This window comes from Tenrec ecaudatus, chromosome 9, assembly GCF_050624435.1.
Source record: "Tenrec ecaudatus isolate mTenEca1 chromosome 9, mTenEca1.hap1, whole genome shotgun sequence".
In the NCBI taxonomy this organism is placed as follows: Eukaryota; Metazoa; Chordata; class Mammalia; order Afrosoricida; family Tenrecidae; genus Tenrec; species Tenrec ecaudatus.
Window position 1 is genome coordinate 126,283,191 of NC_134538.1, and position 26,112 is coordinate 126,309,302.

At 47.3% G+C, this 26,112-nt stretch overlaps 1 protein-coding gene across 1 annotated transcript in view; it reads left to right on the forward strand.

Moving 5' to 3' along the window:
• Window positions 1-25,705, forward strand: part of PIK3CG (phosphatidylinositol-4,5-bisphosphate 3-kinase catalytic subunit gamma) — a 36,253-nt gene extending 10,548 nt beyond the window's left edge. Inside the window, exons 6-10 of the mRNA XM_075557663.1 lie at window positions 1,209-1,299; window positions 4,463-4,593; window positions 7,561-7,672; window positions 8,437-8,594; window positions 25,427-25,705. Of these exons, the coding sequence (XP_075413778.1) occupies window positions 1,209-1,299; window positions 4,463-4,593; window positions 7,561-7,672; window positions 8,437-8,594; window positions 25,427-25,705 (771 nt within the window). The remainder of the gene's footprint in view (window positions 1-1,208; window positions 1,300-4,462; window positions 4,594-7,560; window positions 7,673-8,436; window positions 8,595-25,426) is intronic.
• The last annotated feature ends 407 nt before the right edge of the window (window positions 25,706-26,112 follow it).

Consider the following 26,112-nt stretch of genomic DNA (forward strand, 5'->3'; position numbering starts at 1 on the left):
CCAACGTGCCCAAATAGCCAGAGACACTGACCTCACCTACCTCTCTTTTACATCTACCCTTTCAAATTCGGCAATAAAATAGAGACAGGTTACCCTCCCTAGCATCTACTTCACTTATATTGACAGGCATAGCTCCAGTTGCAGGTAAGTCTTGCTTCAGATATAATTATAAACACACAAACTCGGGAATTATTTTGGAGGAAAGAGAAAGAAGATGAGCAGGTAAATGGATTGGAGCAATCATACTATTAAAATAATACGAGTTATGGAAGGTGAGTTGTTAATTACAGAAGGTGAATCATTAATCATTATCATGGCTAGTGATTTTCATACTTCCTAACATTTCTCAGTCAACTTGAGCTAGGCACATCTGTAATTAATAGTCTCCATTTTCTAACTGCTCAACATTGTGAAAACAAAATTTCTGCTGATCATGTTTAATATATTTTAAGTGAACATATGATTAATTTAAAAATAAAGTCCTTATAGATTCAAATGTAGCCTATTTAAAAACTAGGAATTTTTTTCAATTCTCTGTTTCTGTTTCTACCACTTTCTGCTATGGAAACACTAATACCTTTGTTTCTCCACCCGTGCCCCAAACATGGTGCATGCATGGTCTAGATGTATTTAAAACACCTTTCAAGCTTTCTGCAAGTTTAGAGAAATTTAAAAAACACATCTGTAGAACTCTTTGAGTTCTTTAGAGGTGGGCAGCTCAGTCCCACCGCAGAACATAACCTGGCTTCTCTCTGTTAAGCAAAAGTTTTCACCAGCTTTCAAGGTTGTAGAGGCTGCCAGCAGGGCAGCGAAGGGCATGCTCGGCTCACGAAGCCTTTGTTTCCTCCGCTGCAGAAAGAGGAACCAACGTGATAGGGTTCACACATTTAGCAGACCGTAGCTTTCATTAGCAGGGCCGTTGTTGTTGCTTTGGTTGGCACTTACGAGGACAGCATTCAGTAAGGTTTTTTTATAAAGGGATGTTCGAGTACATGGGTGATGACCCAGGGCTAAAGCCTCACCCCAAAAGACATCTACTTAACCCCTTCCCCAAGGTTAAGATCGGGACCAAAAAGAATAGGGTGCCCTAAAGGGGAAGTATCAGAGGGGTGGAATGAGTCGTAGCCAGAACTTATGTAACTTATGTTTACTGATGTAAAATAAACATACAGTTATAGTGGAAATGTTCTTTGTGTTGTGATGCCCAGATTCTACGGATCATGGAGTCCATTTGGGAGACCGAATCTTTGGATCTGTGCCTCCTCCCTTACGGATGCATTTCGACTGGTGACAAAATAGGTGTGTGGCCCTCTGGGGAGATGAAAGATGCAAATGACTGCAGCCAGTCAAACAGGAAGAACGTGTCCCAAGGCTGAGGGGCAGGGCCTCTCCCTGTCCCGGGGAGACAGGAGGCAACGAACGGGCCGAATCCTTGTGAGGATACAAGGAAAAGATTCAGTCCAAACCTGCTGCCTCCTCTTTCCCTGTCCACCTCTGAACTCTAGCTCAGGTTTCTCAGGCACCTTCAATCGCTCTCTCACTGAATCACGTTTTTAAATAGATGGGGAGTTCTGCCAGCTATTTAAATATTTCCAGAATGCTCATTTATCAAAGGTATTGTACCCACAACTCATAGCTGCTTTTTTTAAACATTTTATTAGGGGCTCATACAACTCTTGTCACAATATACATATATCAATTGTACAAAGCACATCTGTACATTCTTTGCCCTAATCATTTTCAAAGCATTTGCTCTCCACTTAAGCCCTTTGCATCAGGTCCTCATTTTGTTCCCTCCCTCCCCGCTCCCCCCTCCCTCATGAGACCTTGATAATTTATAGATTGTTATTTTGTCGTATCTTTCCCTATCCAGAGTCTCCCTTCCCACCCTTCTCTGTCGTCCGTCTCCCAGGGAGCAGGTCACATGTGGATCCTTGCAATTGGTTCCCCCTTTCCAAGCCACTCACCCTCTATTCTCCCAGTATCGTTCCTCACACCCCTGGTCCTGAAGGTATCATCCAGCCTGGATTCCCTGTGCCTCCAGCTCCCATATGCACCAGTGTACAACCTCTGCCCTATCCAGCCCTGCAAGGTAGAATTTGGATCATGGTAGTTGGGGGGAGGAAGCATCCAGGATCTGGGCAAAAGCTGTGTTCTTCATTGGTACTACATCGCAGCCTTTAAGACCCCAGACACTATCTCTCTCTTTTTTTTTTTTAACATTTTATTAGGGGCTCCTACAACTCTTATCACAATCCATACATATACATACATCAATTGTATAAAGCACATCTATACATTCTTTGCCCTAATCATTTTCTTTTCTTTTACATTTTATTAGGGACTCATACAACTCTTACCACAATCCATGCATATACATACATCAATTGTATAAAGCACATCCATACATTCCCTGCCCCAATCATTCTCAAAGCATTTGCTCTCCACTTAAGCCCTTTGCATCAGGTCCTCTTTTGTTTTCTCCTCCCTCCCTGCTCCCCCCTCCCTCATGTGCCCTTGGTAATTTATACATCGTTATTTTGTCATATCTTGTCCTATCCGGAGTCTCCCTTCCCCCCCTTCCCTGCCGTCCCTCTCCCAGGAAGGAGGTCACATGTGGGTCCTTGTAATCAGTTCCCCCTTTCCAACCCACTCACCCTCCACTCTCCCGGCATCGCCCCTCACACCCTTGGTCCTGAAGGTATCATCCACCCTAGCTTCCCTGTGCCTCCAGTACTCATATGTACCAGTGTACAACCTCTGCCCTATCCAGCCCTGCAAGGTAGAATTCGGATCATGGTAGTTGGGGGGAGGAAGCATCCAGGATCTGGGGGAAAGCTGTGTTCTTCATCGGTACTACCTCGCACCCTAATTGACCCATCTCCTCTCCTGAACCCCTCTGGACACTATCTCTTTTGATAGCCGGGCACCATCAGCTTTCTTCGCCACATTTGCTTATGCACCCGTTGTCTTCGGCGACCGTATCATGGAGGTGTGCAGACAATGATATGATTTTTTGTTCTTTGATGCCTGATAACTGATCCCTTCAGGACCATGTGATCACACAGGCTGGTGTGTTCTTCCATGTGGGCTTTGTTGCTTCTGAGCTAGATGGCCGCTTGTTTATCTTCAAGCCTTTAAGACCCCAGACACTATCTCTTTTGATAGCCGGGCACCATCAGCTTTCTTCACCACATTTACTTGTTCGCCTGCTTTGGCTTCAGCAGTTGTGTCAGGAGGGTGAGCATCGTAGAGTGTCAATTTAATTAAAGAAAGTATTCATGCATTGAGGGAATGCTTGAGTAGAGGCCCAAGGTCCTTCCGCCACCTTAATACTAAACCTATAAATATAGACACATGGATCTATTTCCCCATCCATATATATATATATATATATATATATATATATATATATATATATATTTGCATGTACATGTCTTTGTGTATACCTCTATAAATGCCCTTTGACTCCTAGCTCTTTCCTCCATCTCCCATGACTTCCTCCTGCCCCGCTACCATGCTCCGTCCCCACCTGGGTTACAGCTATACCTCTTCTCTATGCAACCTTACCCTTGATCATTCCCTTCCAGGCCTGCCACTCCCCCCCTCACTACCAATTTGGGTCCCATGTTGTTCCCTTGTCCCTGGGTTTGTTAACACCACTTCCTTAGCCCCCCTTCTCCCCCTATCCCAAGTCCCCCCAGAACTGTCGGGCCCGTTGTTTTTCCTCCAGATAGTTCATCCAGCCTGTCTTATTTAGACAGACCTGTGGAGACAATAACATGCACGAAAACAAGACTGAGGGAAAAAAAGCAACAGTATGCAACCAGACAACAAAACAACAACAACAAACCACTGAAAAAGAACAAAACAAAACACACCAAGAAAGAAAAGCTTGTAGTTAGTTCAAGGATCATTTGCTGGCCCTTAGGAGCGTTTTCCAGTCCAGTCTGTTGAGTCACCACGCCCTGGCCCCAAAGTCCACTTTCAGCATTCCCTGGGGACCTTGCCACTCCATTCCCCTGCTGTTTTGCTGCACTCCACCAGTGTCATAGCTGCGTTTATAGACATTTAATGTTTTCATTTCAATCAAGCATATTATATTTATTACATTCAATCATGCATAATATATTTTATTCAAGTGTCTGATTTGAGAAACTGTGCATCCCCCTTTACATTTGACCCCGTCGTGCATGAAAAAGAAAGGGCCCAGATTGCCGAGCGAGGAAGGCTCTATTTGTTATCGTTCAAAGCCAACAGTTTCCTCCTCGTCGAGGTAAGCATCAGGTCCCACACAGCTGCCACATCCCTCTCATTTCCTCCTCCTTCCTCCTAAGAGGACCAGAAGCACTAACCTGGCAAATAGGAAGGTGGTCTGCTCCCCGGGTCGGGCTCCAGGTCGCAGTGCTCCCCCTCCCACCCCCTCACCCCGCACCCCATCTAACTCTGCATCCTCCCGCAGGCATGATCGAAATCGTGAAGGACGCCACGACCATTGCCAAAATCCAGCAGAGCACGGTGGGCAACACGGGCGCCTTCAAAGACGAGGTCCTGAGCCACTGGCTCAGGGAGAGGTGCCCGCTGGAAGAGAAGGTGAGCCGGGCTGGCCCCTCCCAAGGCTCCGTCCACCGGTGGCAGGTGCAGCAATAGAGGCTTCCCGGTTTCCAGGGACCTGCCAGCGTCACCGAGGAGATCTCTAGTGACGAAGGGGTTCCCGGGTGGACTGCTAACGGCAAGGTTGGCAGTTCCAAACTACGCAGTTCCTGGGGGAAAGATGGGGCTTTCTACTCCCGTCACACAGTTCCGAGTTTGGGTGTCAGAAACTCAAGGGGGTAGTTCTTGACTGTGGAGGGTCCTAGCTCTGGTCTCAACCTTCCTAATCTGCGACCCCTTCAGACAGTTCCTCATGTGATGGCGACCCCCAACCATAAAATTATGTTCATTGCTATTTCATCACTGTCATTTTGCTACCGTGATGAATTGGGTGACCCCTGTGAAAGGGTTGTTCAAACCCCAAAGGGGTCGCGACCCACCAGATGAGAACCTCTTGGAGGGTCGCGGGTAGTTGTGAAAGGCAGTAGCTGTACCTTCTGCCGAGATGGCAGGGGCCTCACTCCTGAGCCTGTGGGGCAGGGCTGGTGGTTCGGCCCACATCATTTCTGTGGCAGCTCCGGGCCCTGAGCTTTAGCCTGCCCTCTGATTATCAGGCGTGCTTTGCATAACATTTGGTTGTGTGAAACAGCTCGCCCTCTGAGGGCTCTCTGTCATACAGCAGACACTGTCCTTAGCATGTATGTTAGGAACGCTGGGGGCGCCCTGGGTAAGCAGTTAACCTGAAGGGCAGTAGTCTGAACCCACCAGCGGTCTGCAGGGGAGAAGCTGAGAAGCTGCTCCCATAAAGATCTCCTTTACAAATCCCTGGGGGTCCTGGTGCCGGAGTGATTTTTTGTAAAATAAATCATTTTACTGGGGGTTCTTACAGCTCTTATAACAATCCACACATCAATTGTGGCAAGCACATTTGTACATATGTTGCCATCAACATTTTCAAAACATTTTCATTCTGCTTGAGCCCTTGGTATCTGCTCCTTTTTTTCCCTTGCTCCCCCCCACTCCCACCCTTGTGACCCCTTGATAAGTTATTATTATTTTCAAATTTTACACTGTCCACTATCTCCCTTAGTCTACATTTCTGTTGTTTGCCCCCCCTCGGGGGGGTGGAGTACTATATCAATCATTGTGATTGGTTCCCCTTACTCCCCCTTCTGCTCCCACCTTCCCCCTATCCTCATGGTATCACTATTCCCATTTCTGTTCCTGAGGGGTATATATGTCTTGGATCCCGTGTGCCAAGAGCTCCTATCTGTAACAGTGTACGTGCTCCCTCCAGTCTAGCTGGCTTTGTAATGTAGAACTGGACTCATGTTAGTCGGGGTGGGGTGGGACCAACATGAAAGAACTAGAGGAATGTTGTGTGTTTCACCGGTGCTATACTGCACTCTCGCTGACTCCTCCCTTCCTTGTGGCCCTTCTGTGAGGGGATGGCCAAATGTCTACAGATGGGCTTTGGGTCTCTACTCCGACCTCCTCGTTTGCATCAACACGATTGTTTGTTTTGGGTCTTCTGATGTCTGATACCGGATCCCTTCGACACCTCGACACCTCGTGATCACACAGGCTGGTGTGCTTCTTCCATGCGGGCTTTGTTGCTTCCGTGCTAGATGGCTACTGGTTTAACTTCAAGCCTTTCACACCCCAGATGAGATAGCTTGTCATGGACAGGCACCATCACCTTTCTTCACCATATTTGCACCCATTTTGTCCTCAGTTAACATGTTGGGAACCCAGGGACGAGGGAACAACAAGAGATCTAAAATCAATGGTGAGGAGGGCATAGCATGCCTGGTGGGGTTTGATCAAGCGCAGTGGAGCCGAGAATTACTGAGAGCCAAATGAACATCAAACACAATAGTGGAACAGGAGGAAAGTAAAAGGAAATAGAGGAAAGAACTAGGAGGCAAATAACATTTATAGAGGTCGAAATAGAGGCATGTACATATGTAAATATATTAATATCTAATGATAGGGGTATAGGTCTATGTACATATATGTTAAATATTAGGGTAGCCGATGGACACTGGGTCTCTACTCAAGTTCTCCCTCAGTGCAAGAATACTTTGTTCTAATACCTGGCATTCTGTGATGCCAGAGTGTGTAAGCATTTGGCTGCAGTCAGCAAAGTCAGCAGTTCGAAACCACCAACTGCTCCTTGGGAGAAAGACAGAGCCTCCCACTCCTATAAACTCACAGGGGCAATTCCAGCCTGTCCTCTATGGTCACATGAGTCAGCATTGACCGGATGGCAGTGAGTTTGGTTGGTTTATGGTGCCGTTCTTCTCTGGTCTATCAGGTTACTATAGTTGTATTTGACTCAAGGGCACACACAACAAATGTGTAAATACTCTCCTACCTGGGGAAATGCCACACCCCCTGTAAAGTTATTCATGGTCTGCCACTGCAATATAATCTAACTGGTAAATTATGGATGCAGAAAATGTATGTCAGAGCAGCAGAAGTGTGTCTACTGAATCTCTCCCAAGCTGTGTGCTTAGGCTATTTGGCTGTCACTGAAAATTCTGCTGCACAGGCTTAGCACTTCTAGGTTGTGTGATCAGCACCCTTTGATGGAGGAGATATATTTAGTAGCCTTTATTGGGCTGCTGTCGACCTGGATTTAGGAGCCTTGGTGGCTCAGTGCTTGAGCTGTTACCTGGAAAGTCAGCTGTCCAAAGCCACCAGCCACGTGGAGGGAGAAGGGTGGGACAGTCTGCTTCTCTAAAGATGGACAGCTTTCAAAACGCCATGGGACAAGAAGTTCTCCCCAGCCCCGTAGGAATCACCTCCGCAGTCAGGGGTGTGTACGTGTGTTTGTGAAGCCGGTCATATTTTAAATAGTCACAAGCAAGATATCCCTTCACCGGTCAAGAAGTTAGCTTGTAATGGGTGCTTGCTTCTCTTCGGAGCTAAACCCTCACTAACATTCAGATGCATTGTAATTAGTTCCAGGCCGCTGTGGAGAGATTTGTGTATTCCTGCGCTGGCTACTGTGTGGCAACCTTTGTCCTTGGCATAGGAGACAGGCACAACGACAACATCATGATCACGGAGACAGGTGAGCAGCGGAGTCACCTTGTTTACATTTTAATGGAGTTGCAGGCTGGCGTAGGTATTTAGACTGTAGTGCTGGGAAGGGGTCCAGATAATGTGATTCCCCCCTGGAGAGGCCACTCATCTTGGGAGCCAGGCAAGGGAGATCAGAAAGAACCCTTTAAAGGGAGTGTCAGGAGCGCCAGGACAGGCGTAGGGTTCTCCTGGGGAAGCTAAGTGAGGTGGGAATGGTCAACAGCCAGTGTTGTGGGGAAGCAACAAAAGGGATGGGCAGATATCCTCCTATCCCACCCACCCTCACGGAGTCCCGGTCCACTCTGACAGTGGTCAGTACTGGCACCCCAGAGGGAGATATTTCTCTCGGAGATGTGGGCTAACTTAAGAGTAGAAATCTGGGGGAAGCACCCGATCAAGACAAATCATTGACTCTGTGAGGATCAGAAGAGAGAATGCCTGAGAGACTGAGGCTTCAAGATGACATAGTCGCCGGAGAGTGTGACTATGCGTCTAAGAACGACTCTGAGAATCCCTTACCGTCATTGGCCACCGTCTAAAGGACACCGGAAGGCCATCGAAACACAGTGGGTTCAGAGTGCTTTGTGGGCACTACTTTCACACACCTGCTGTGACGAGAAATACAGAAGCTGGCGAACGGAGCTAAAAATAGCTTCCTCACCCGAGAGAGCTCGCTTTCGGGCAACTTACAAACTATCTGGCCAAGCAAGCACTTACCCCCGAGTACTATGTCAAACCTTTTCTTCTTTTAAGGAAACCTATTTCATATCGACTTTGGGCACATTCTTGGGAATTACAAGAGCTTTCTGGGCATAAATAAAGAGAGAGTGCCGTTTGTGCTAACCCCGGACTTCCTGTTTGTGATGGGAACTGCGGGTAAGAAGACAAGCCCACACTTCCAGAAATTTCAGGTAAGTTGCCTCCCAGTTCCCGGCCACCTTGGAGGCGGGAGAGACTGCAGGCCACACAGTGCGCACCTCTCCCTCCGCCTCACCCTATCCCCTCCCCGTGGCCTACATTCCTTCCCCAGGGGCAAATGCCTCAGCCCAAACAGCGAGGAAAATGAATTCCTAAAACGTGGGACGCGGTGCCTGTTAGTTGTCAGGCTCCAGCCAGCTGCAGAGCAGCCCTGTGTGAGCTCTGCCGTCCAAATGGGCTTCACGGCTGTGGATCTTGGTGTTGAGCTGCCTGCGGAAGTGCCACTGCACGGGTAATGACCATGGACCTTTCAGAGGGGCATCGAGCGATTAACTGTTTGTTCCACGCAGGGACTCCCAGAGAGTGGGTCTGTGATTGAGATCGCAGTCTGTGACACTGGTGCGGAAGGAGAGGGCTTTAAGGAAGAGCTCCTGCGAATGTGTGTGCCTTCAGGGTGCTGGCTAGAAGACCCTGTGTCCCCTACACATTTCTAGGACGTTCATACAGGTGTGAGCTTCTCTTGGCTACAGGCTATAGGCATCAAAGCACATCCACAGGAAATTCTTGCTGCATGCTTTTCTCCTTTTCCTGAAGGATGATCCCGCCCCTCATTGGAGTCTTGTTGGCTTACAGGTTCCCAAGCACTGGGGCCACCCTGCCTACCTGTAAATAAGCCTGGGCACGCACCCACCCACCTCCCTATGGGAGGGTTCCGTTCCTGCTTGCTTTTTCATCCCTTCAAGGTCTCCATCCAATTTTGACTATCAAATACTTCCTAGACCCAAGGAGAAACTTTTTCACACATGCAAATGTAATAGCTATTAATGAGCACAGTCCAGTTTTCATTCATTACTGCCGCAAAGGCACCTGACCCCAACAGCACCGCTCTGGAGTCCATTCCAACTCATAGCAGCGCTCCCCAGAGGACAGGCCAGATGCCCCACAGCCTTTCCAAGGCGCTTTCCATTTGCTTTCCAGAAGTCGCCTGCCCTGGCTATTGCCCACGGGGCAACTGAGGGACTCGAACCACTGAACCCTCCATTGAAAGCCAAGCATTTAACCACTGCACAGGGAGGTTCATTCTGCAAACGCACCTTTACAAACATATGTACATAGGAGCCAAGAGTGATTGCTGCTTGTGCCCTGGGTTCCCTATAAATCACCAGCTCCCTTAGTGCATCTTAAACATGATTTATTTGCAATCTGGATATTTCAGGAACAACCCCCACGCCACCCCTTACCCTCGTTAAACCCCAGAGGCCTTGAGAGATAACCAGGGTCTTGAAGTTCTGTGGAACCAGGAACCAGGGCAGGCTCCTCCTGGCTGAGTCTCAATGTGGTTCTCACAAGACCAACCCCCACCCCCGCCGCCACCCCTGCCCCCAAGTCCCAGGGGTGTCAAAGAGACTGAGATCTCTCTGTGGCCAGATGGTCTTTGGATTTCAGGCTATTTCCAGGGACTTGACACATTTCAGTTCTGTTTCTCTTTAAAATTAAAAATCACATATTTTGACAGCTTCCTGGAAGAGGGGGGAAAAAAGGTTCCATTAAAAGAAAACCCCGGAAGAATTTCATCATTCATAGGGGGAAAACACAAAGTTCTCCCCTGTTACGGGGGTTGGGGGGGGGGTGAGCCACCTGACTGGCTTAGGACAAACAGCATTAATGCTGCGATTTAACGACTCCAATCGAAGCAAGGATGAGCAGGCTCCTCTCTTTCAATATGCACTCGGCCCTTCACTTCCTTTTCACCAGTGATTTTGCCGGGCATGGCTGCCTGTCTTTCCCCTTACTGTCAATATTCCTGTACACTCCTGATGCCAATGCCACACCAGAAAATCCCAACAGGACTTCCGATTTAAATCCCTCTCCCACTTTTTTTTTCTAAGTTCTAGATGGTTCTCTATGAAAACACTTGGTGCACAGAGATGTCTAAGAGAGGCTGTCTCCACTTACACCCCAACCACCCCAAGCAATGAATCTTTAGTAGTGAGCCCAACCCGACCTCTGGTGAGAGAGCATGTGGCCAGACTTGGTTACCTCAGCTTGTGCCTCAGGCCAAATTCTACCTTACAATTCCGGCTAGAGCAGAGCGTGTACCCTGGTACAGATAAAAGGTCCAAACATAAGGCATCCAGGACAGATAAACCTCTCAGGACTAATAATGAGAGTAGAGATACTAGGAGAGGAAGGGGAAGGTAGGGGGGGAGAAAGGAGGAACCGATCACTATGATTGCTGTATAACCACTCACCCCCCAGGGGGACAGACAACAGAAAAGTGGGTGAAAGGAGACAGCAGTCAGTGTAAGATATGGGGGGGGGGAGGAATATATAAATTATCAAGGATTCATGAGGGAGGGAGGATGGGGGGGGGAGTGAGCTACTACTAAAGGCTCAAGCAGAAAGATAATGTTTTGAAAATGATGATGGCAATATATGTACAAATGTTCTTGACATAATGGATGGATGGATTGTGATTAGAGCTGTAAGAGCCCCCAATAAAATGATTACAAAAAAGGCTCCCAGGAAAGCAACAGCCAGCGGTGTGCCCCACCTCCAGCACACCTTCTCAAGTGCTATTGCCTTATGATTTGTAAGGGCTTGTGAACATGAACTACACCGCACGGTGCAGGTTCAGAGGGCTTCTAGAGCAGACAGCGGGGGTTGAATCTGGCTCTGCCACTGAGGAGCTGTGCATTTGGCTCAATTCCCTTAACCTTTTAGAACCTCGGTTTTTCTCATCTGTAAGGTGGGAATTGTACCTCCCTCCTAGGGACTGTTTCAGTGATATCAGTAAACGGCTTGGTCTACTGGCCGGCCCACAGCTCCCACCAAAAAACAACCTCACTGCCCTGGAGGGAATTCCAATTCCTGGTGATTTTATAGGCCAGGAGAGAACTTCCCCTGGGAGTTTCTTCAGAGACTGTTACTCACTGTGGGAGGAGAAAGCCTTGTCTTTCTCTCACTGGTGATTTCAGACTGCTGAGACCACAGCCCAGTGCGTAACCACTGTGCCACCAGCAGACACTCAATAAACAACCAGCCATCACCATGGGGTTCCCAACTCTGAGACCCTTTTTTAGCAGTAACGTCTCATGCAGAACCGCAATATGTGAAACTTGAAAAGGTAACATTATTCTGGCTAAAGAGCTAGTGGGCTTCAAAACTCTACTGGCCCTGCCTCCATTGTCTGCCCCACTCCCCACCCCCCTATGTTCTTTCTCTCCCCACCCACCCCTACCATCACTCACAACAGGAACCAAACGAACACCACGGTGTTGAATTATCTACATGCGAAGTTCATAAAGTTTCCATCTTGACAAAGACAAGCAGCAGGTGTCTGTATCATTTGACTCAGACCTAATGCTAAACCTTCTAGGCAGGAGCTCTGCGAGGGAGGGCAATGTCTAAGTGTTCACTGTTCACGGAGAGGTCAGGGGCTCAAACTCGCCCGCGGTTGTGCAGGAGCTAGATAGAGCAGCCTGCTTCCATCGAGACTGTCAGCCTTGAAAACTGTGTGGCCTGGTGGGCCACGAGGCAGAGGGCTGCATTCACCAGCAACAACCGGTTTTGGGAGCCTTCCAGAAAGATTCTCTGTTCCTTAGTCTTATGTTTCCTTTTTGAGTTGAAGTTCTCCAGGATCGAGACCACGTCTTCCTTCAAACTTTCTAAATACTGTCTCAGAGTCTTGATTAAAGCTGCCATTTTTAGAGAAGCTAGGGAATGGTGTATATATTTACATTTTGAATAAAAGTCGTCCTCATTTCCAGCGAGTTGCTGATTCTGAATTCATAAGGTCAATGAATACATGCAGCGTATTTGAAGAACCTGCTAGAAGAGGTGGAGAAATATTAGCCCCCCTTTTGTTAGAGGGGAGGTGCGCCTTCTCCACAAAGAATGGAAGATTGTCCTGGCCTCGTGGTTGGAAAATGGAGGGAAAGGGAGCTGGAGAAAGAAGATCCCACCTCTCCCCAAGTCCAAGTTGGCTAATGCATCACCTGTTTATACAACAGGGGAGAGAATTCATGCACCAACTGTAATTCAACAAAGACACGGGAAAAGCAAAGCCCACCGTTAGAACTCAAGAGTGCCTGGTAGCCTAGCAGACCAAGAGTGCGGACCTTATCTATTTGGAGGACAATGATATTGATAAGTGAATTCTCATTAGAAAAATCTCTCTATGGAATAGATGAAAAAGAAAACACGTTTCAGCCACTGGTTACTCCCTTGAAACCACTTTATTTTCAATTTCAGTAACTGGTCATAGAGTACGCTGTCAGGTAAGCGTTGAACTGACAACCACAAGATCAGTGGTTCAAACTCACCAGTGGCTCTACAGGAGAAAGAATAAGGCTGTTCCCACAAAGATTTACAGCCTTGGGAAACCCACATAGGATCGCTGTGAGGTAGAATTTAACTCAATGGCAATGGGTTTATCTAAACAAATAGATTTATGCCCCTGACCAATTAATTCAGCATCCTCTTTTATTTTCATATAAGAATGTAATTTCTGGCTTCAGTATAGGTTCTGCATGAGCACAATTAAGTGTTCTGGACTCTCATTCTTCACAATGTGACCCATAATTTTTTATGATCTACATAGCCAAATGTCTTTACATACTCAGTAAAATTAAGTAAACATTTTCTTTTAAAATTTTTATTAATAATTTTGGGGGGGCTCTTACATATATTATAACAATCCATCCATCGTGTCAAACACATTTGTACATATGTTGCCATCATCCTTTTCAAAACATTTTCTTTCTACTGGGACCCATGGTAATCGGATGCTCAGTTTTTCTCCTTCCTCCACCACTTTCCCTCCCTCATGAACCCTCCATAATTTATAAATGATTACTATTTTCATATCTTACACCATCCACAGTCCCCTTGGGGGGTATACATTGATTCTTGCTGTCGGTTCCCCCTTTATTCCCTCCACATTCCCCTACCCTCACGGTATCACTGCTCCCACTACTGTTCCTGAGGGGTTCATCAGTCCTGGATTCCGTGTGTTGAGAGCTCTTATCTGTACCAGTGCACATGCTCCAGTCTCGCCTGATTTGTAAGCTAAAACTGGGATCATGACAGGGGAGGGGGAGCATTACAGAACTAGAGGAATATTGTATGTTTCATCGTTACTATACTGCACCCTGGCTGGCTTGTCCCTTTCTTGTGAACCTTCTGTTATGGGATGTTTAATTGTCTACAGATGGGCTTTGGGTCTCCGCTCTGAGCCCCCTCATTCAAAATCATGTCAGGAAGGCGAACATCACAGAATGCCAGATCATTAAAGCCGTGTTCTTACGTTGAGGACTTGAGTGGAGGCCCAATGTCCATCTGCCACCTTAATACTTAACATATAAATATATGTACATGGACCTATATGTCTATCGTTGTATAAAATATATTTACGTATGAATATATTTATGTATGAATGTACATATATTTATACCCCTATGAATGTCCTTTGCCTTCTAGTTCTTTCCGCTGTTTCCTTAAGTAAACATTTTTCTAGCCCTCTCAGCTTTTAGCCTTGCTCCATCTGACACCAGCAGTGTCATTCTATGTCCTTTCCTGAATCTGGCTTGAGAGTCTGGCAGTTCCCTGTCGACATGGAGCTGCAATCATTTTTGAAGTTGTATTCAGTAAATTTTTGCTTCGCTCTTTGGTTCTCTTTGCAGCATTTATTGTGGCATAGAATTATTTGTGCTCGCCTGCAGTTTGTGGCTCGGAGCATGAGGCCATGTCTGACCCGTGCTGTATTGGACAGGGTTCTCTATAGAGACAAACCAGATTGCTAGTAATTATATAAAAATATATTTATAAAGATAGATTTGTAATTCAAGAAATAAACCGTTAAATAATATATAGATAGATAATACAAGAAATTAACAGTTAAATTATAAAGCAGTGAGACACTAGCAGTCCTTCAAGTTTTGAGAGCTGCCAGTTGCCAGTCCGCTTCTGTAGAGAGAGCTGGGCTACATATACCCAGGCAGCAAACAGCAAGGCAGGTTCCCAACTGTCATCAACTGTCAGTCCCCAGCTCCAGAGATGAACATTCCAATCGTGTGGGCTTAAAGGGACCTCAACTTACAGTGACAAAGTCCACAGGCTAGGCATCCCACAGGTAGTGTACCCCTTTAAACTGAGGCACAGAACAAGCAAGGCGAGGCTCACTGAGCCATTTATCCCTCTGCCCTTCAGTTAATCCTACTTGTGTTTATCGGCCAGGCTGGCACAATAAACTATAGCACGTGCCCTCACCAAAACCCGAGACACCGTCAAGTCTCAGTGGGCATTAGCGGAGGGAAGGGGCGGATACGAACAGGCAACTCTTGCTGCAGAGCTGGAGCCGACGAGATTTGAACTACCATCACCAGGCAGTTAATATGCCTTTCAGGCCAACTGGCCATCCTTCAGAAAAGAAACTAACCCTAAATATGAAACCAAATGGTATTTTCCAATGAGAGAAATCTTTAAATGTCATGGAGTCTCTATGCGCCTTTTTATGGAGAGTTCCTTGCCAAAATAAATATTACATAGTTTTTCCTAATCAGACTAGGAGCTGGTACCAAGTTCAATGGGCATGCACTGTTACCAGCTGTATGTATACGTTCAAGATAAGACCGCCCTCAGGGGAACGAACAGTGTGGGCTCACATGAGCAAGCATTTTACTTTTGTTCTCTGCATCCAATAGGCGTGAAAGTAAAGGGGTGTCCAATCAAACTTAAGAAACAGGGAGCTCAGAGTACCCCCTCCACACACACACACACACACACACACACACTCACACACACACGGCCCCCAACACAGTTAGGCAGAGCAGACCGTGTGGTGAGTGTACTTAAAAGGCACTTGCCCCTAGATGTCACTCTTAAGAAGGATTTCATAGGCGAGCCACTGGCAGCCGAATTCCTTGTATTCTTTTAATTTAGGATGACTCAGGAAGTTTTCCTGCCAGTTCTATCAGGGCCTGCTCCTTGCCAATGCTGGCAGCCCCACCCCCACCCCCACCCCAATGCTGAGCCATACCCGTGCCAGTCTCTAGGCCTTGGGGAGGGAAGGACCTTTACTCTCCTTATACCCCTTATACCCTTGGACCCGGCTTTCCTGAACTGTCCTTCTGCCTCACTTCTTTGACAAGATCCTTGCTCCCTCCTGCCATTGGCACCAGGGGCAGCTTGTTATCTGATCCTCCCCTCAGGCCAGCCAGCCCCCTGGGGCTCTCCCCACTGCTCCTCTTGGCCTCTCTTCCCTCTAGGTTGTCAACATCTGTCTAGAACTTTGCCACGTTGGGCCTGACTTTCCAGCCTCCTGCTCTGTGTCCTGTGTGGTCACCAGGCCCTATCCTACTGGATTCGAAATAGGACACTATTCCACACACACACACATATTAAAGATCTACTCACTGCAGGCACAAAGAAGGCTCAAAGACTACCTGTGGCAAAGCAAGCTGTCTTTGCAGTTAATCCTCTTCCTTAATGTAGCTCGAATCTTACTGGAGACTTGGCTTATGGGGAACCAGCATCTTTTCACCCCGGTTACAGATTATCTACAGAGGGTGCAGCCCTGTGCCAGGTGTCGTGATGCGAATAGGAAGTCCCGTCCTGGCCCCCAGCAGGATAGGTGCACATGCCAGCTATGTGCTAAGGAATTTTTTTTTTCGTGATCCAAGTGAATTTAATGAAAGTTCAAAGAAGCATCAGGTTTTACGCGGCACCCATAGGATTCCTTTGACCATGCGGCCTGGCAGACTGCTCCGGGACATGCAAGGATCTCTCTCCTCCCACGAAGACCACCAGACCACCCAAGCAAGACAAGACTAAGAGCCCAAGAGCCCAAGAGCCCCTCTCCCTTCAGGTCCCTGCCTTTTAAGGGTTCCCGGGGGAGGTGTGGTGAACGACCCCAGGTTGATCCCATTGGCTGAATTGCAGGCACCCGGCCCAGGTGGGCTGCTCCAGGTGTAACGCCCATCCAAGCCCACCTGCGGGAAAATCCAGCTTTTGTCTTTTGCTGGCTCTCCTGGGCATGCGTAATGGACTTCCCAATACCCTAGGCTAAGCTACCTAACATTCCCCACTGAAGAGATATGGACCCAAATCTTTGGGGTACTGGACGACGACATCTCTAGCTGCTTCCTGCTGACAAAAGGGGCGTAGTGGGGGTTTTGGGTCCATATCCTTCCTACTCTGTTAGAAGGGGTTGTCCATTAAGAGCCCATTAAGAGCCGAGGTGGGTTTTTTGGAGGCGGTGGTCCTGGAGCTGGCACACTGGGTTTAGAGGCCTTTGTAACCTGAGAACTGGATAACAAACAAACAACAGGTGAACAGATTGAGACATGGGTAAGATTGTAAGGTGGCAGTGCCCTTGAAGTTAGGTTAGTGTCACAGACTTTGGTCATTGTGAACCCAGGAACAGAGGAAGGGTCTTCACTGGTCTAAGGGCTGTGAGGGGTTTGAGGTAGACTCATCTGTGCAGGCCTCATCTGTCCTGGGGTGGCGATGAAATACCATCCTAAGACCGTCCAGTGGCTCACAGGAGTATCCGTCTGCTAAGGAATATTTTGTGCTAAGAATTCCGCCAAGAGTTTCCAGAGGGAGCAACGAGTCTTGTTTGAGGGGATGATGTGTGTGTGTGGGGTGGTGGGGAGGCGCGAGGGGAGGAAGCGGGATATTATGAGAAGGAAGTTTTTTAATTTTATTTTTAAATCATTTTATTAGGGGCTCATACAACTCAATCCATCTATATATCAATTGTGTAAAGCACATTTGTACACTCATTGCCCTCATCATTCTCAAAACATTTGCTCTCCACTTAAGCCCCTGGCATCAGCTCCTCATTTTCCCACACCCTCCCCCCTCCCTCATGAACCCTTGATAATTTATAAATTATTATTTTGTCATATCTTACACCATCCGATGTGTCTCCCTTCACCCCCCTTTCTGTTGTCCATCCCCCAGGGAGGAGGTAATATGTAGATCCTTGTCATCAGTTCCCCCTTTCCACCCCAGCCTCCCTCCACACTGCCAGTATCTCTACTCACACCACTGGTCCTGAAGGGATCATCTGCCCTTGGTTCCCTATGTTTCCAGTTGCTATCTGTACCAGTGTACATCCTCTGGTCTAGCCAGATTTGTAAGGTAGAATTGGGATCATGATAGTGGATGGGGAGGAAGCATTTAAGATCTAGAGGAAAGTTATTATTTGTTTCATCATTGTTAACCTGCACCCTGACTGGCTCATCTCCTCCCCACAGCCCTTCAGTAAGGGGGTGTCCAGTTGCCTACCGATGGGCTTAAAGTCTCCACTCTGCACTCACCCTCATTTATAATGATGTGGTTTTTTTGTTCTTTGATGCTTGATACCTGATCCCTTCGACAGCTTGTGATCACACAGGCTGGTGTGCTTCTTCCATGTGGGCTTTGTTGCTTCTCAGCTAGATGCTGCTTGTTTACCTTCAAGCCTTTAAGACCCCAGACACTATATCTTTTGATAGCCGGGCACCATCAGCTTTCTGAGAAAGAAGTGTTTTATTTGGGCCTGTGGGCTGAGTTCAATTTCATTTTGCCAGGTAGACGCAGGAAGGGGTAGAAATGTAAGAGCAGAGAGAAGCGCCTGGGCAAAGGACTGAGTGGCATTTAGGAGCAAAAAGCACAGTTGTCCAGTGGATGGAACATAGATAGCTACAGGAGTGTACAGTGGAATGTGGGTCCGAAAAGGAAGTCTGGATCAAAATGGAAACAATTCGTTGGTTGGATTGTGAGGATAGAGAGCAAGGCCAAGAAGTTACCTGTAGCTCAGTTAACCATAAATTACTGTAACTGAGACCTATTGTAAGGACAGTGGAACCTGCAAGAGTGGGAACACAGATCTCTTTGCTTTTCTGGGTCTTGGGGATTTTTGTTGTTGAGGGTTTTTGTTTGTTTGTTTTTGCCTTTAACAGGACATAGTCTTATCATTTTGCAGTCACTTGTTTCTGTGAAAAATATTTGCATTTTCCTTCTCTGAAAGAATTCCTCCTCATACAAGTTCTGACCTGTACAGGTTTGACTGTAGGAGAGGATTCTTTATCAATCACAAGAGTCATGGCATACTAAGCAGATTCAGGGTTTCTTCTTGGGATCTGGACCCCACCGAGCCCACCACTAACTAGCTTGGGCTCAGTCCCCCCAATCTCTAGTCTGAAAATACTTCAGTCTTTCTCCACCTTAACCCTTGGGAGATGCCCTCACGGAAGGTTTCAGCATCCACCCTTTGTTGGAGTCTGAATTTATTACTGTGCTCTCTCCCCCAGATGCAGACTGGGGAGACTACACAGGTGCCTGTCAGGACAAGATGAGGGGAGGCCTTGGGCTGGATGATGAGGGAGTCCACTAGGATACGGGGCGACGCGGTGCCAAGCTGTTAGATCACTGTGACTTTTTAAACACTGCCTGCAAAAACCTTTCAACTGGCTCCATTCTCTCCGTGTTTAGTTTCTCCTAGAGAAGTATTTTGTCTGCTCTAAGGATCTGATCAGACATGGGTCCCCACAGCACATAGTGTACTCCATCAAAGATCCTCTTGCGGGATTTCTCTCTGGCTCAGTTTCTAGAAAGATTGTGCTTCTCCTCAGCATATCTTTGTTTGTTGCTCAGCTCTGAGCACCCGGCTAGAGCAAGTGAATTGATTTTCGCTCTGTCTAGAGAGATATTTGAAGATGGCCTACAATGAGTATAAAGGCTGGATAATGTACTCTTTAAATTAGTCTCTTTCCCAAACCCATCGTGAGTTCTTGCCTTTGTTCTTCCCTTTTGTTTTTCCACCCAACTCTAATTACAGTTATCTTGATTTTTGTATGTGATAAAAAATCCACCTTAAATCCTCCTTGGAACAAAGCTGAAAGGTAAATACACACACACACACACACACACACACACATACCCCTGAATGGAGGCTATTTAGGATGTTTGACTTGAGTGGGACAATTTAATTGTGGCCTATAAGTGCCTAATGAGCTGCTTGCTAAATATTTGAAAAGAGGGCAGGACAGTCTTTTCTCTGGAATATGGGCCTAGCCTAAACCTTATTTTTAAGAAGTCCTTAAGTTAACGGCCGTAATTCAAACTCAGCAAATGCATGGCCAAGTATCAGATACACTGTTCTTCCAAATTTCACCAAAACATGCCCTTCTCTGCATTATTAGTTCTGTTCATCGGTGATCTCCTTTTTGCCAAAGTAACTCTTAAAGAGCAAGCCAAGAAATTGATGGTGTTTTTCTTTTAAGGGCTCTGTCTTGGATTGAAATATTCTTTCCTCTACTATCTCATTACTGTTTAGGAACAGTAAGTGGACAGGAAGATTTCTCTGCAGCAATGAATACACATACATTTTTCTCCTCTTTCTCCCCGCTTAACCCTAGAACCCTTTCCCGGAGTTTGAGTTTTATGATCTTGTGATTGCTTCCTTTTTTGTGTGGAATGTGTTCAATAACACTCTAGAAGTGAATGGTTTTAAGGAAAAGTAAGCCTCCTGCATCTGACATTGATCAGCAAAGCAGCCACAGTGCATCGGTGTGTAAAAATTAGTAGATTATGCACACAAATTTGTTTCCGTTGAGTGAACTGATAGCAGGGCCAGTTAAGAAATCAAGTCAAAGTCTCCACCCTGGAAGGCTAATGTTTCATTTCTTTCATTTCCATGACTTACTAAAAACAAGGCTTTCTTTTGGCCTTAAAGGTTATAATTAACCATTTGAATCAACTGTTGAATTAAGAGCAGATGTGCACTGTAGGCTCAATCAGGGTCACAGCTACAACTGTGAAGGGAACCTGGGGGTGCTGTGGGGTGAGCTTGGGCTTCTACCAACACGGTGAGCCCTGAAACCTGCCCGCTGCTTTAGGAGAGAAAGATGAGACTTTTGGGTTCCCGAAGGAATTGATCATCCTCATACCCAGTTCTGCTCAGTCTCACAGGGTTGCTAAGAGTTAGAATCGATTTGATGGTAGTGGGTTTCTTTGTTTGTTTTCTTTTTCATGTTGTTCCAGCTAATGACACTAACAAGAACACCAAGTTCCTTATCCTCATGCTCATTAGTAAATAGACGAAACCAAGTTCCTGGAAACCTCTCCCCACCCCACCCCCCGTCCTGACCACTTCTCCACACAATAATATAAATCCTGCCGTGGGCAGTTAGGAGGGGAAGGATGAGGACGTTTGGGCAGTGTGCCCACGCCTCTGACATCAGAGAGCACTGTTGCACCAGCAGGTAACTTCTGTGCTTCTGTGTTCTGTTTCCCTGACCTCCAGAAGCCACAACCTCATAGCCCCTCAATCCACGGGCCTTGGGCCAACGTGGCATAGTCTTCTCTCCCAAACCCTACAGGAGAGGGCAGAAGTGGACCTTGTATGAAGTGGGTGGGCAGAGAGCTGCTCAGCTGAGCCAGTGTGTCAGGTCCTTCCATTGGCTCACCCACCTCTATGAGCCAGCATGAAGGTAACCGCCCCTCAGCACTGTTGGAAACAGGTGTATCCTTCCCCCCCCCTCAAAGTCAACCCCCTCCCCAGGTCTTTCCTACCTAGGTAGATTTTGGCTGAATGACCTGGGTAGGAAGCCAGCTTCCTCAACATTGGAGGAGGTTCAGTAATTCCTTTTTAATTTATTATCTTATTTATGTTTAATCGTTTCACCAACATAGAATTCACATAGTGTACATTTCACTAGTTCAATCACATTCCTAAGAGTGGTGCCGCCACCGCCACGGTCAATTCCAGGACATTTCTTCTTCCTGCACGTGGTGTTGTTAGCACTCCATCTCCCACCCGCCTCCCCTGCCATGCCCCCTTGAAACCAGTCATCCAGTGGTCATCGCTATGGGCTTACCTATCCTGGGTTTCATGTGCAGAAAAGCACACAAACCCTAACAAGCAACCCAACAAGGACAGCATGAAACAGAGAGAAGCCCCGTCTTTCTTTCCTTAAGAAAAGTCAACAACTTAGCACGGCACCATGCCTCACAAAGACTCATTTAAAGCTCATCACCTTCATGAGAAACGGGTATTTACTTTCTTTCAGGGATGAGGAAACTGAGGAACAGAGAGGTTGAGTAACTTCTCTGGTGGCACGCAGCTGGTCAAAAATAAAGCCGAGGGCGGAAGCCAAACGGCAAGGCATGGATGGCTCTGCGCGGTCCCCGACCGCTCCATCCTGCCTGCCACGTGAAGAACCGTCCAGTCTGCACTCGGCCTGAGTCTGGGCTGCTGGTCAGAATGTGGACATTGTGTCCGGTGTTGTGTGACTGGCAATTCATTTTGAGGAGGGGATTTCCTTCTCATAGAAAAAAATACTCTTGACCATGAAAACCAGAACTAATGAAATAAGAGGAGAGCCAGCAGAAATGCCTCAACTGGGTGAGCTGGCCTTCAGGAGAGGCAGGGACGCTCCTCCCCTTGCGCTGCAGGGATAGGAGATGAGTATGCTACTGCTCAACAGGTATTCACTGGACGCCCCGGAGGGTGTTACAACCCAGCCGGACAAGCATGGCTGAGCACCCGCGGATGGGGTTATAAGTCACAAATACCTAAGCAGCCCTGGTGCTGTATGTGGTTAGCAATTTGAAGCCGCCAGTCGCACTGAGGGAGAAAGCTGAGGCTTTCTACACCTGTAGAGTGATACTCTTGGAAACCCACTGGGGCCATGTGTACCGTTCCCTAAAGGGCTCTTATGAGTGGGATTAACCTGAAGGCAGTGCGAGTACTAAGCACCTATGGATTAGTGTTATAATAGGAAGTACTTATCGAGCTCCTCTGGATTGGTGTATCATAGCATGATGAATATTTCCTGAGTGCTTATGGACTGGTGTTATTATAAGTATGTCCGGAGCATCTATGGATTGACATCACAGTAACTTAGCTTCACGTTCACTCTCTGTCTTGATTTTGTTTTCCTGTTAAAATGAGTTTGACCACATTATGCACTCACACAGGAAAGGGTTTCTTCGCCTGGAACTGCCAGTGTTTAGAAGGATGGAACATAATTGAAATTCAGAATGTGCCTGTTTCCATGACCTCGTGCTGCCGGAGCAGAAGGAGCTGAAACGAATGGCTTGGGGAAAGAGAAACTGAGTCTTCCGCGGTGCAGGAGGCTCAAGGCTTCCTCTGCGTGTCAGTTCTGAGGGAAGGTCCTTTTCTCTTCACCTTGTGGCTGGTCCCTTAGGATCTCCTTGTGGCCTGGGATCCACCTCTCCCTCCTCTCTGCTTGCCGGATCGGCTCTTTTTATTACCTGTAAGAGATTGACTGAAAACATACCTGACACAAATCCTGCCTTATCATCCTTGCAGAACACTCATTCCCAGATGAGTTTTTAACCACAGACAGAGAGGTAGCATATATTTTGGGGGACACAACTCAATCCCCGACAGTGCCTTAATTAAAAATCAAAAGGCACCCCTGCCTATGCCCTTGTGAAAATTGCGTGTTGGCCAATTAAGGAGGCTGTTGCCTGGGGTGAAGTCTGCACTTAGCCTGTGTCATTACCAAGAAACCAGAGGGACATCAGTGGGTCCTGGGGATGAGCAAAAGAAAATGATTTCCGGGTCTAAGTGGAGTCATTAGGAATGCAAGAGTGCTCATGCACTGGGGCGGCTTCCAGGGCACCAGTCGTGCCTGAGCCTCCGCAGGAAAAGCCTGGGCACACCTTGGAGGCGTCCCCTGCATCAGGGAGTAGACGCAGGGCCAGACTACCCTCTGCTAGCCCAAGGAGAGGGCCACCGAGGAAGGAGCCCACCCTGTGTGCCCATCTCTGTGGTTAGCATTTCATAGTGCCTTACTTCAAAGGTGGCAAAATAGTTCAGGGCCAAGGCTGGAAGAGAAAGCATGAGAACTTAAAACCAATTCATGGCGCTGCTTCTCCCGAAGTCCAGTCCACCTTGGTGGCCAATGCTCTGTGGTGCCCTCACACTGCACAGGCCAGCCCTGACCCAAGCAGGACCCAGATGCAGGCTCCCAGTGAAGGGACTGCCCGGTTCCCACTCCTCCCTGCTCAAGTGTCAGTCCCCGGGCAGTGGCCTAGCTCTTAGCCTCCTGCCCCATTCTTCCAGCTACCTTACCTGGTAGCCCTCTCTCAGCTGAGTGTGTGCCTCACCCGCAGACGTGTACTTAGTCTAGCACACCAAGTGTGAGAACGTCAGCAGGAGCTACTGTGAATCAAGCACTTGCTGCCTGAGGCCCTGGGACAAACCTCTGTGTAAAGACCTCACAGTTACCTAGTAAGGTAGGCACCTTCGCGACCGTGCGCTCTCCTCTCCAGCTACAACCCCCAATTCCTGGTGACCCCTGTGCATCAGAGTAAAACTCGGGATTTCTCAGAGATACCTCTCCAGGATTTTTTTCTCACATACCCCTGGGGATGGGAGAAGGGGGGCCGACACTCAAGCCCCCAGCCTGTTGGTCAGGAGCTGAGAACACCAGCCCTTTGTGCCACCTCAAGATTCACTATGGTGAACATCCCTTTGCACAGATGAGGAAATGGATGATAGGTGATATGCCTGATATCACAAAAGGCCCCTGCATGGCTGACCTGGGCCAACCCCAACCTACTAGCCTCTGAGCTGCCTCATGGACAGTCACCTCTGGCTTTGACTGACTTAAGAACACTCAACCTTGGTGCCAATCACAGTCACCCAAACCTGCAGACAGGAGCCAGAACTGTGGGTCAACCTTGACATTCCCCCCACTCTTTCTCAACAGGGAAGTGGCCATGGGACCAATAGTTATGTATTTACCCCCTAATTTATCGAGTGAGCTACCGATGTCAGCTCACACCTGGTGGAAAAGGAGACATGGTAGTGGGACTGTTTTTAATTCAAGCACAAACATTGGACTTGAATTCTGTTAAAACGGTCACCACTTGCCACCTGCTAGGCGTTCTGCTACACCCTGGAGAGGAATCGAAAAGATCCTGGCCTAGCTCGGCCGGACTGCTCATCAAATGCTTAGGAAGCAGACAGACCACCCTGTATAAGGACCTTGCTCCAAGTCTTGGGGGGGAGGGCATCAGACGTAGTTTTGTGGTTGTTATTTTGAAGCCCTCTCCCTCAAGATTCAAAATTCCAAAGTTGACTCAACAATTTTGAGAATCAGAGAGTGGAAAGTAAATTTGTTTTTTTCTTATAATTGAACAAAGTGTAAAATAGAAATGCACATGAACTAAGTATCAAGTTTCCACCACTTCTTTGGACTTCATTAGCTCTTTGAAAATATTATTTGCTCTTACATAAAACTTATTGATTATAACACAGTATTCAAAAGCTGACTCATTCCTCTTTAGAGACTGCAGAAATTTCCATCCTGTTTCCTGGGGCAGGAAATTGAATGTAAAAGGTAGAATAATAAATGGAACTTGATTAGTATCAATTAGCATTCCTTGAGAGCATATGCGGGGTGTGTACAACTACACTAGAGAGCTCAGAGATTATGAAAACAGTGTGCATTCTCACCACATTTTGGTTTTTGATCTTCAGTTTGAGACAAGGCAGCTACCTCAACTGTCATGGTTTCCTTTCATGGACATGGTATGTAAATTCCAACATAGCCTAGCGATTGATGGCCAGTTTAGTTACTGTAACAACTACCGCCACAGAGTTAATTCCAACTCTAAGATGCAGTAGAACAGCCCGAAGGGCTCCGAGACAGTGGGTCTTTAGGAAGGTAGACTATCACATCCTTCTCCTGCAGAGCGGCCGGTGGGCTTGAACCTCTCCCCTTCCGGTTCTCAGCCAAGCACACCACCGCTGTGCCACCCGGGCTACACTAATGGCATTTCCTTCTCCTCCATGCAGGATGTCTGTGTTCGGGCGTACCTCGCCCTTCGTCATCACACAAACCTACTGATCATCCTCTTCTCCATGATGCTGATGACCGGCATGCCCCAGTTAACAAGCAAAGAAGATATTGAATATATTCGAGATGCTCTGACAGTGGGGAAAAGCGAGGAGGATGCGAAAAAGTATTTTCTGGATCAAATTGAAGTTTGCCGAGACAAAGGCTGGACCGTGCAGTTTAACTGGTTCCTGCATCTTGTTCTTGGCATCAAGCAGGGAGAGAAGCATTCTGCCTGATACCCTGGGCTAGTATTCAAAACACACAAACCCCCTAAAGCGTCGAATTGAGAGACCAGCCATTGAACGTGATTTTTTTTTTTAAACATCATAGGATGTTGTGAGGTCATTTCCTAACAGAACTCCTCACGGAGGGAAGGGGGACAATCATCATTGCAGATTGTCTTCTCAGGGAAAACTCAGCACAAGGCCTATGGAGAGTTTTTTTTTTCCTCTAGATTTGGCTCAGCAATGCTGGAGACTATTGGTTAAGTTAAAGAGACTAATGACTTACTTATTGATCTCGATGTTGTGCTATCTCACCCTGGTTGTGCTTCTGGAAATTCTTTGAAATGGTCAGTGAAATCTATTGTCACAGCGTTTCATTTACTCTCGGTCTTGTATTATCCTTTCTGAAATGCAAGCTC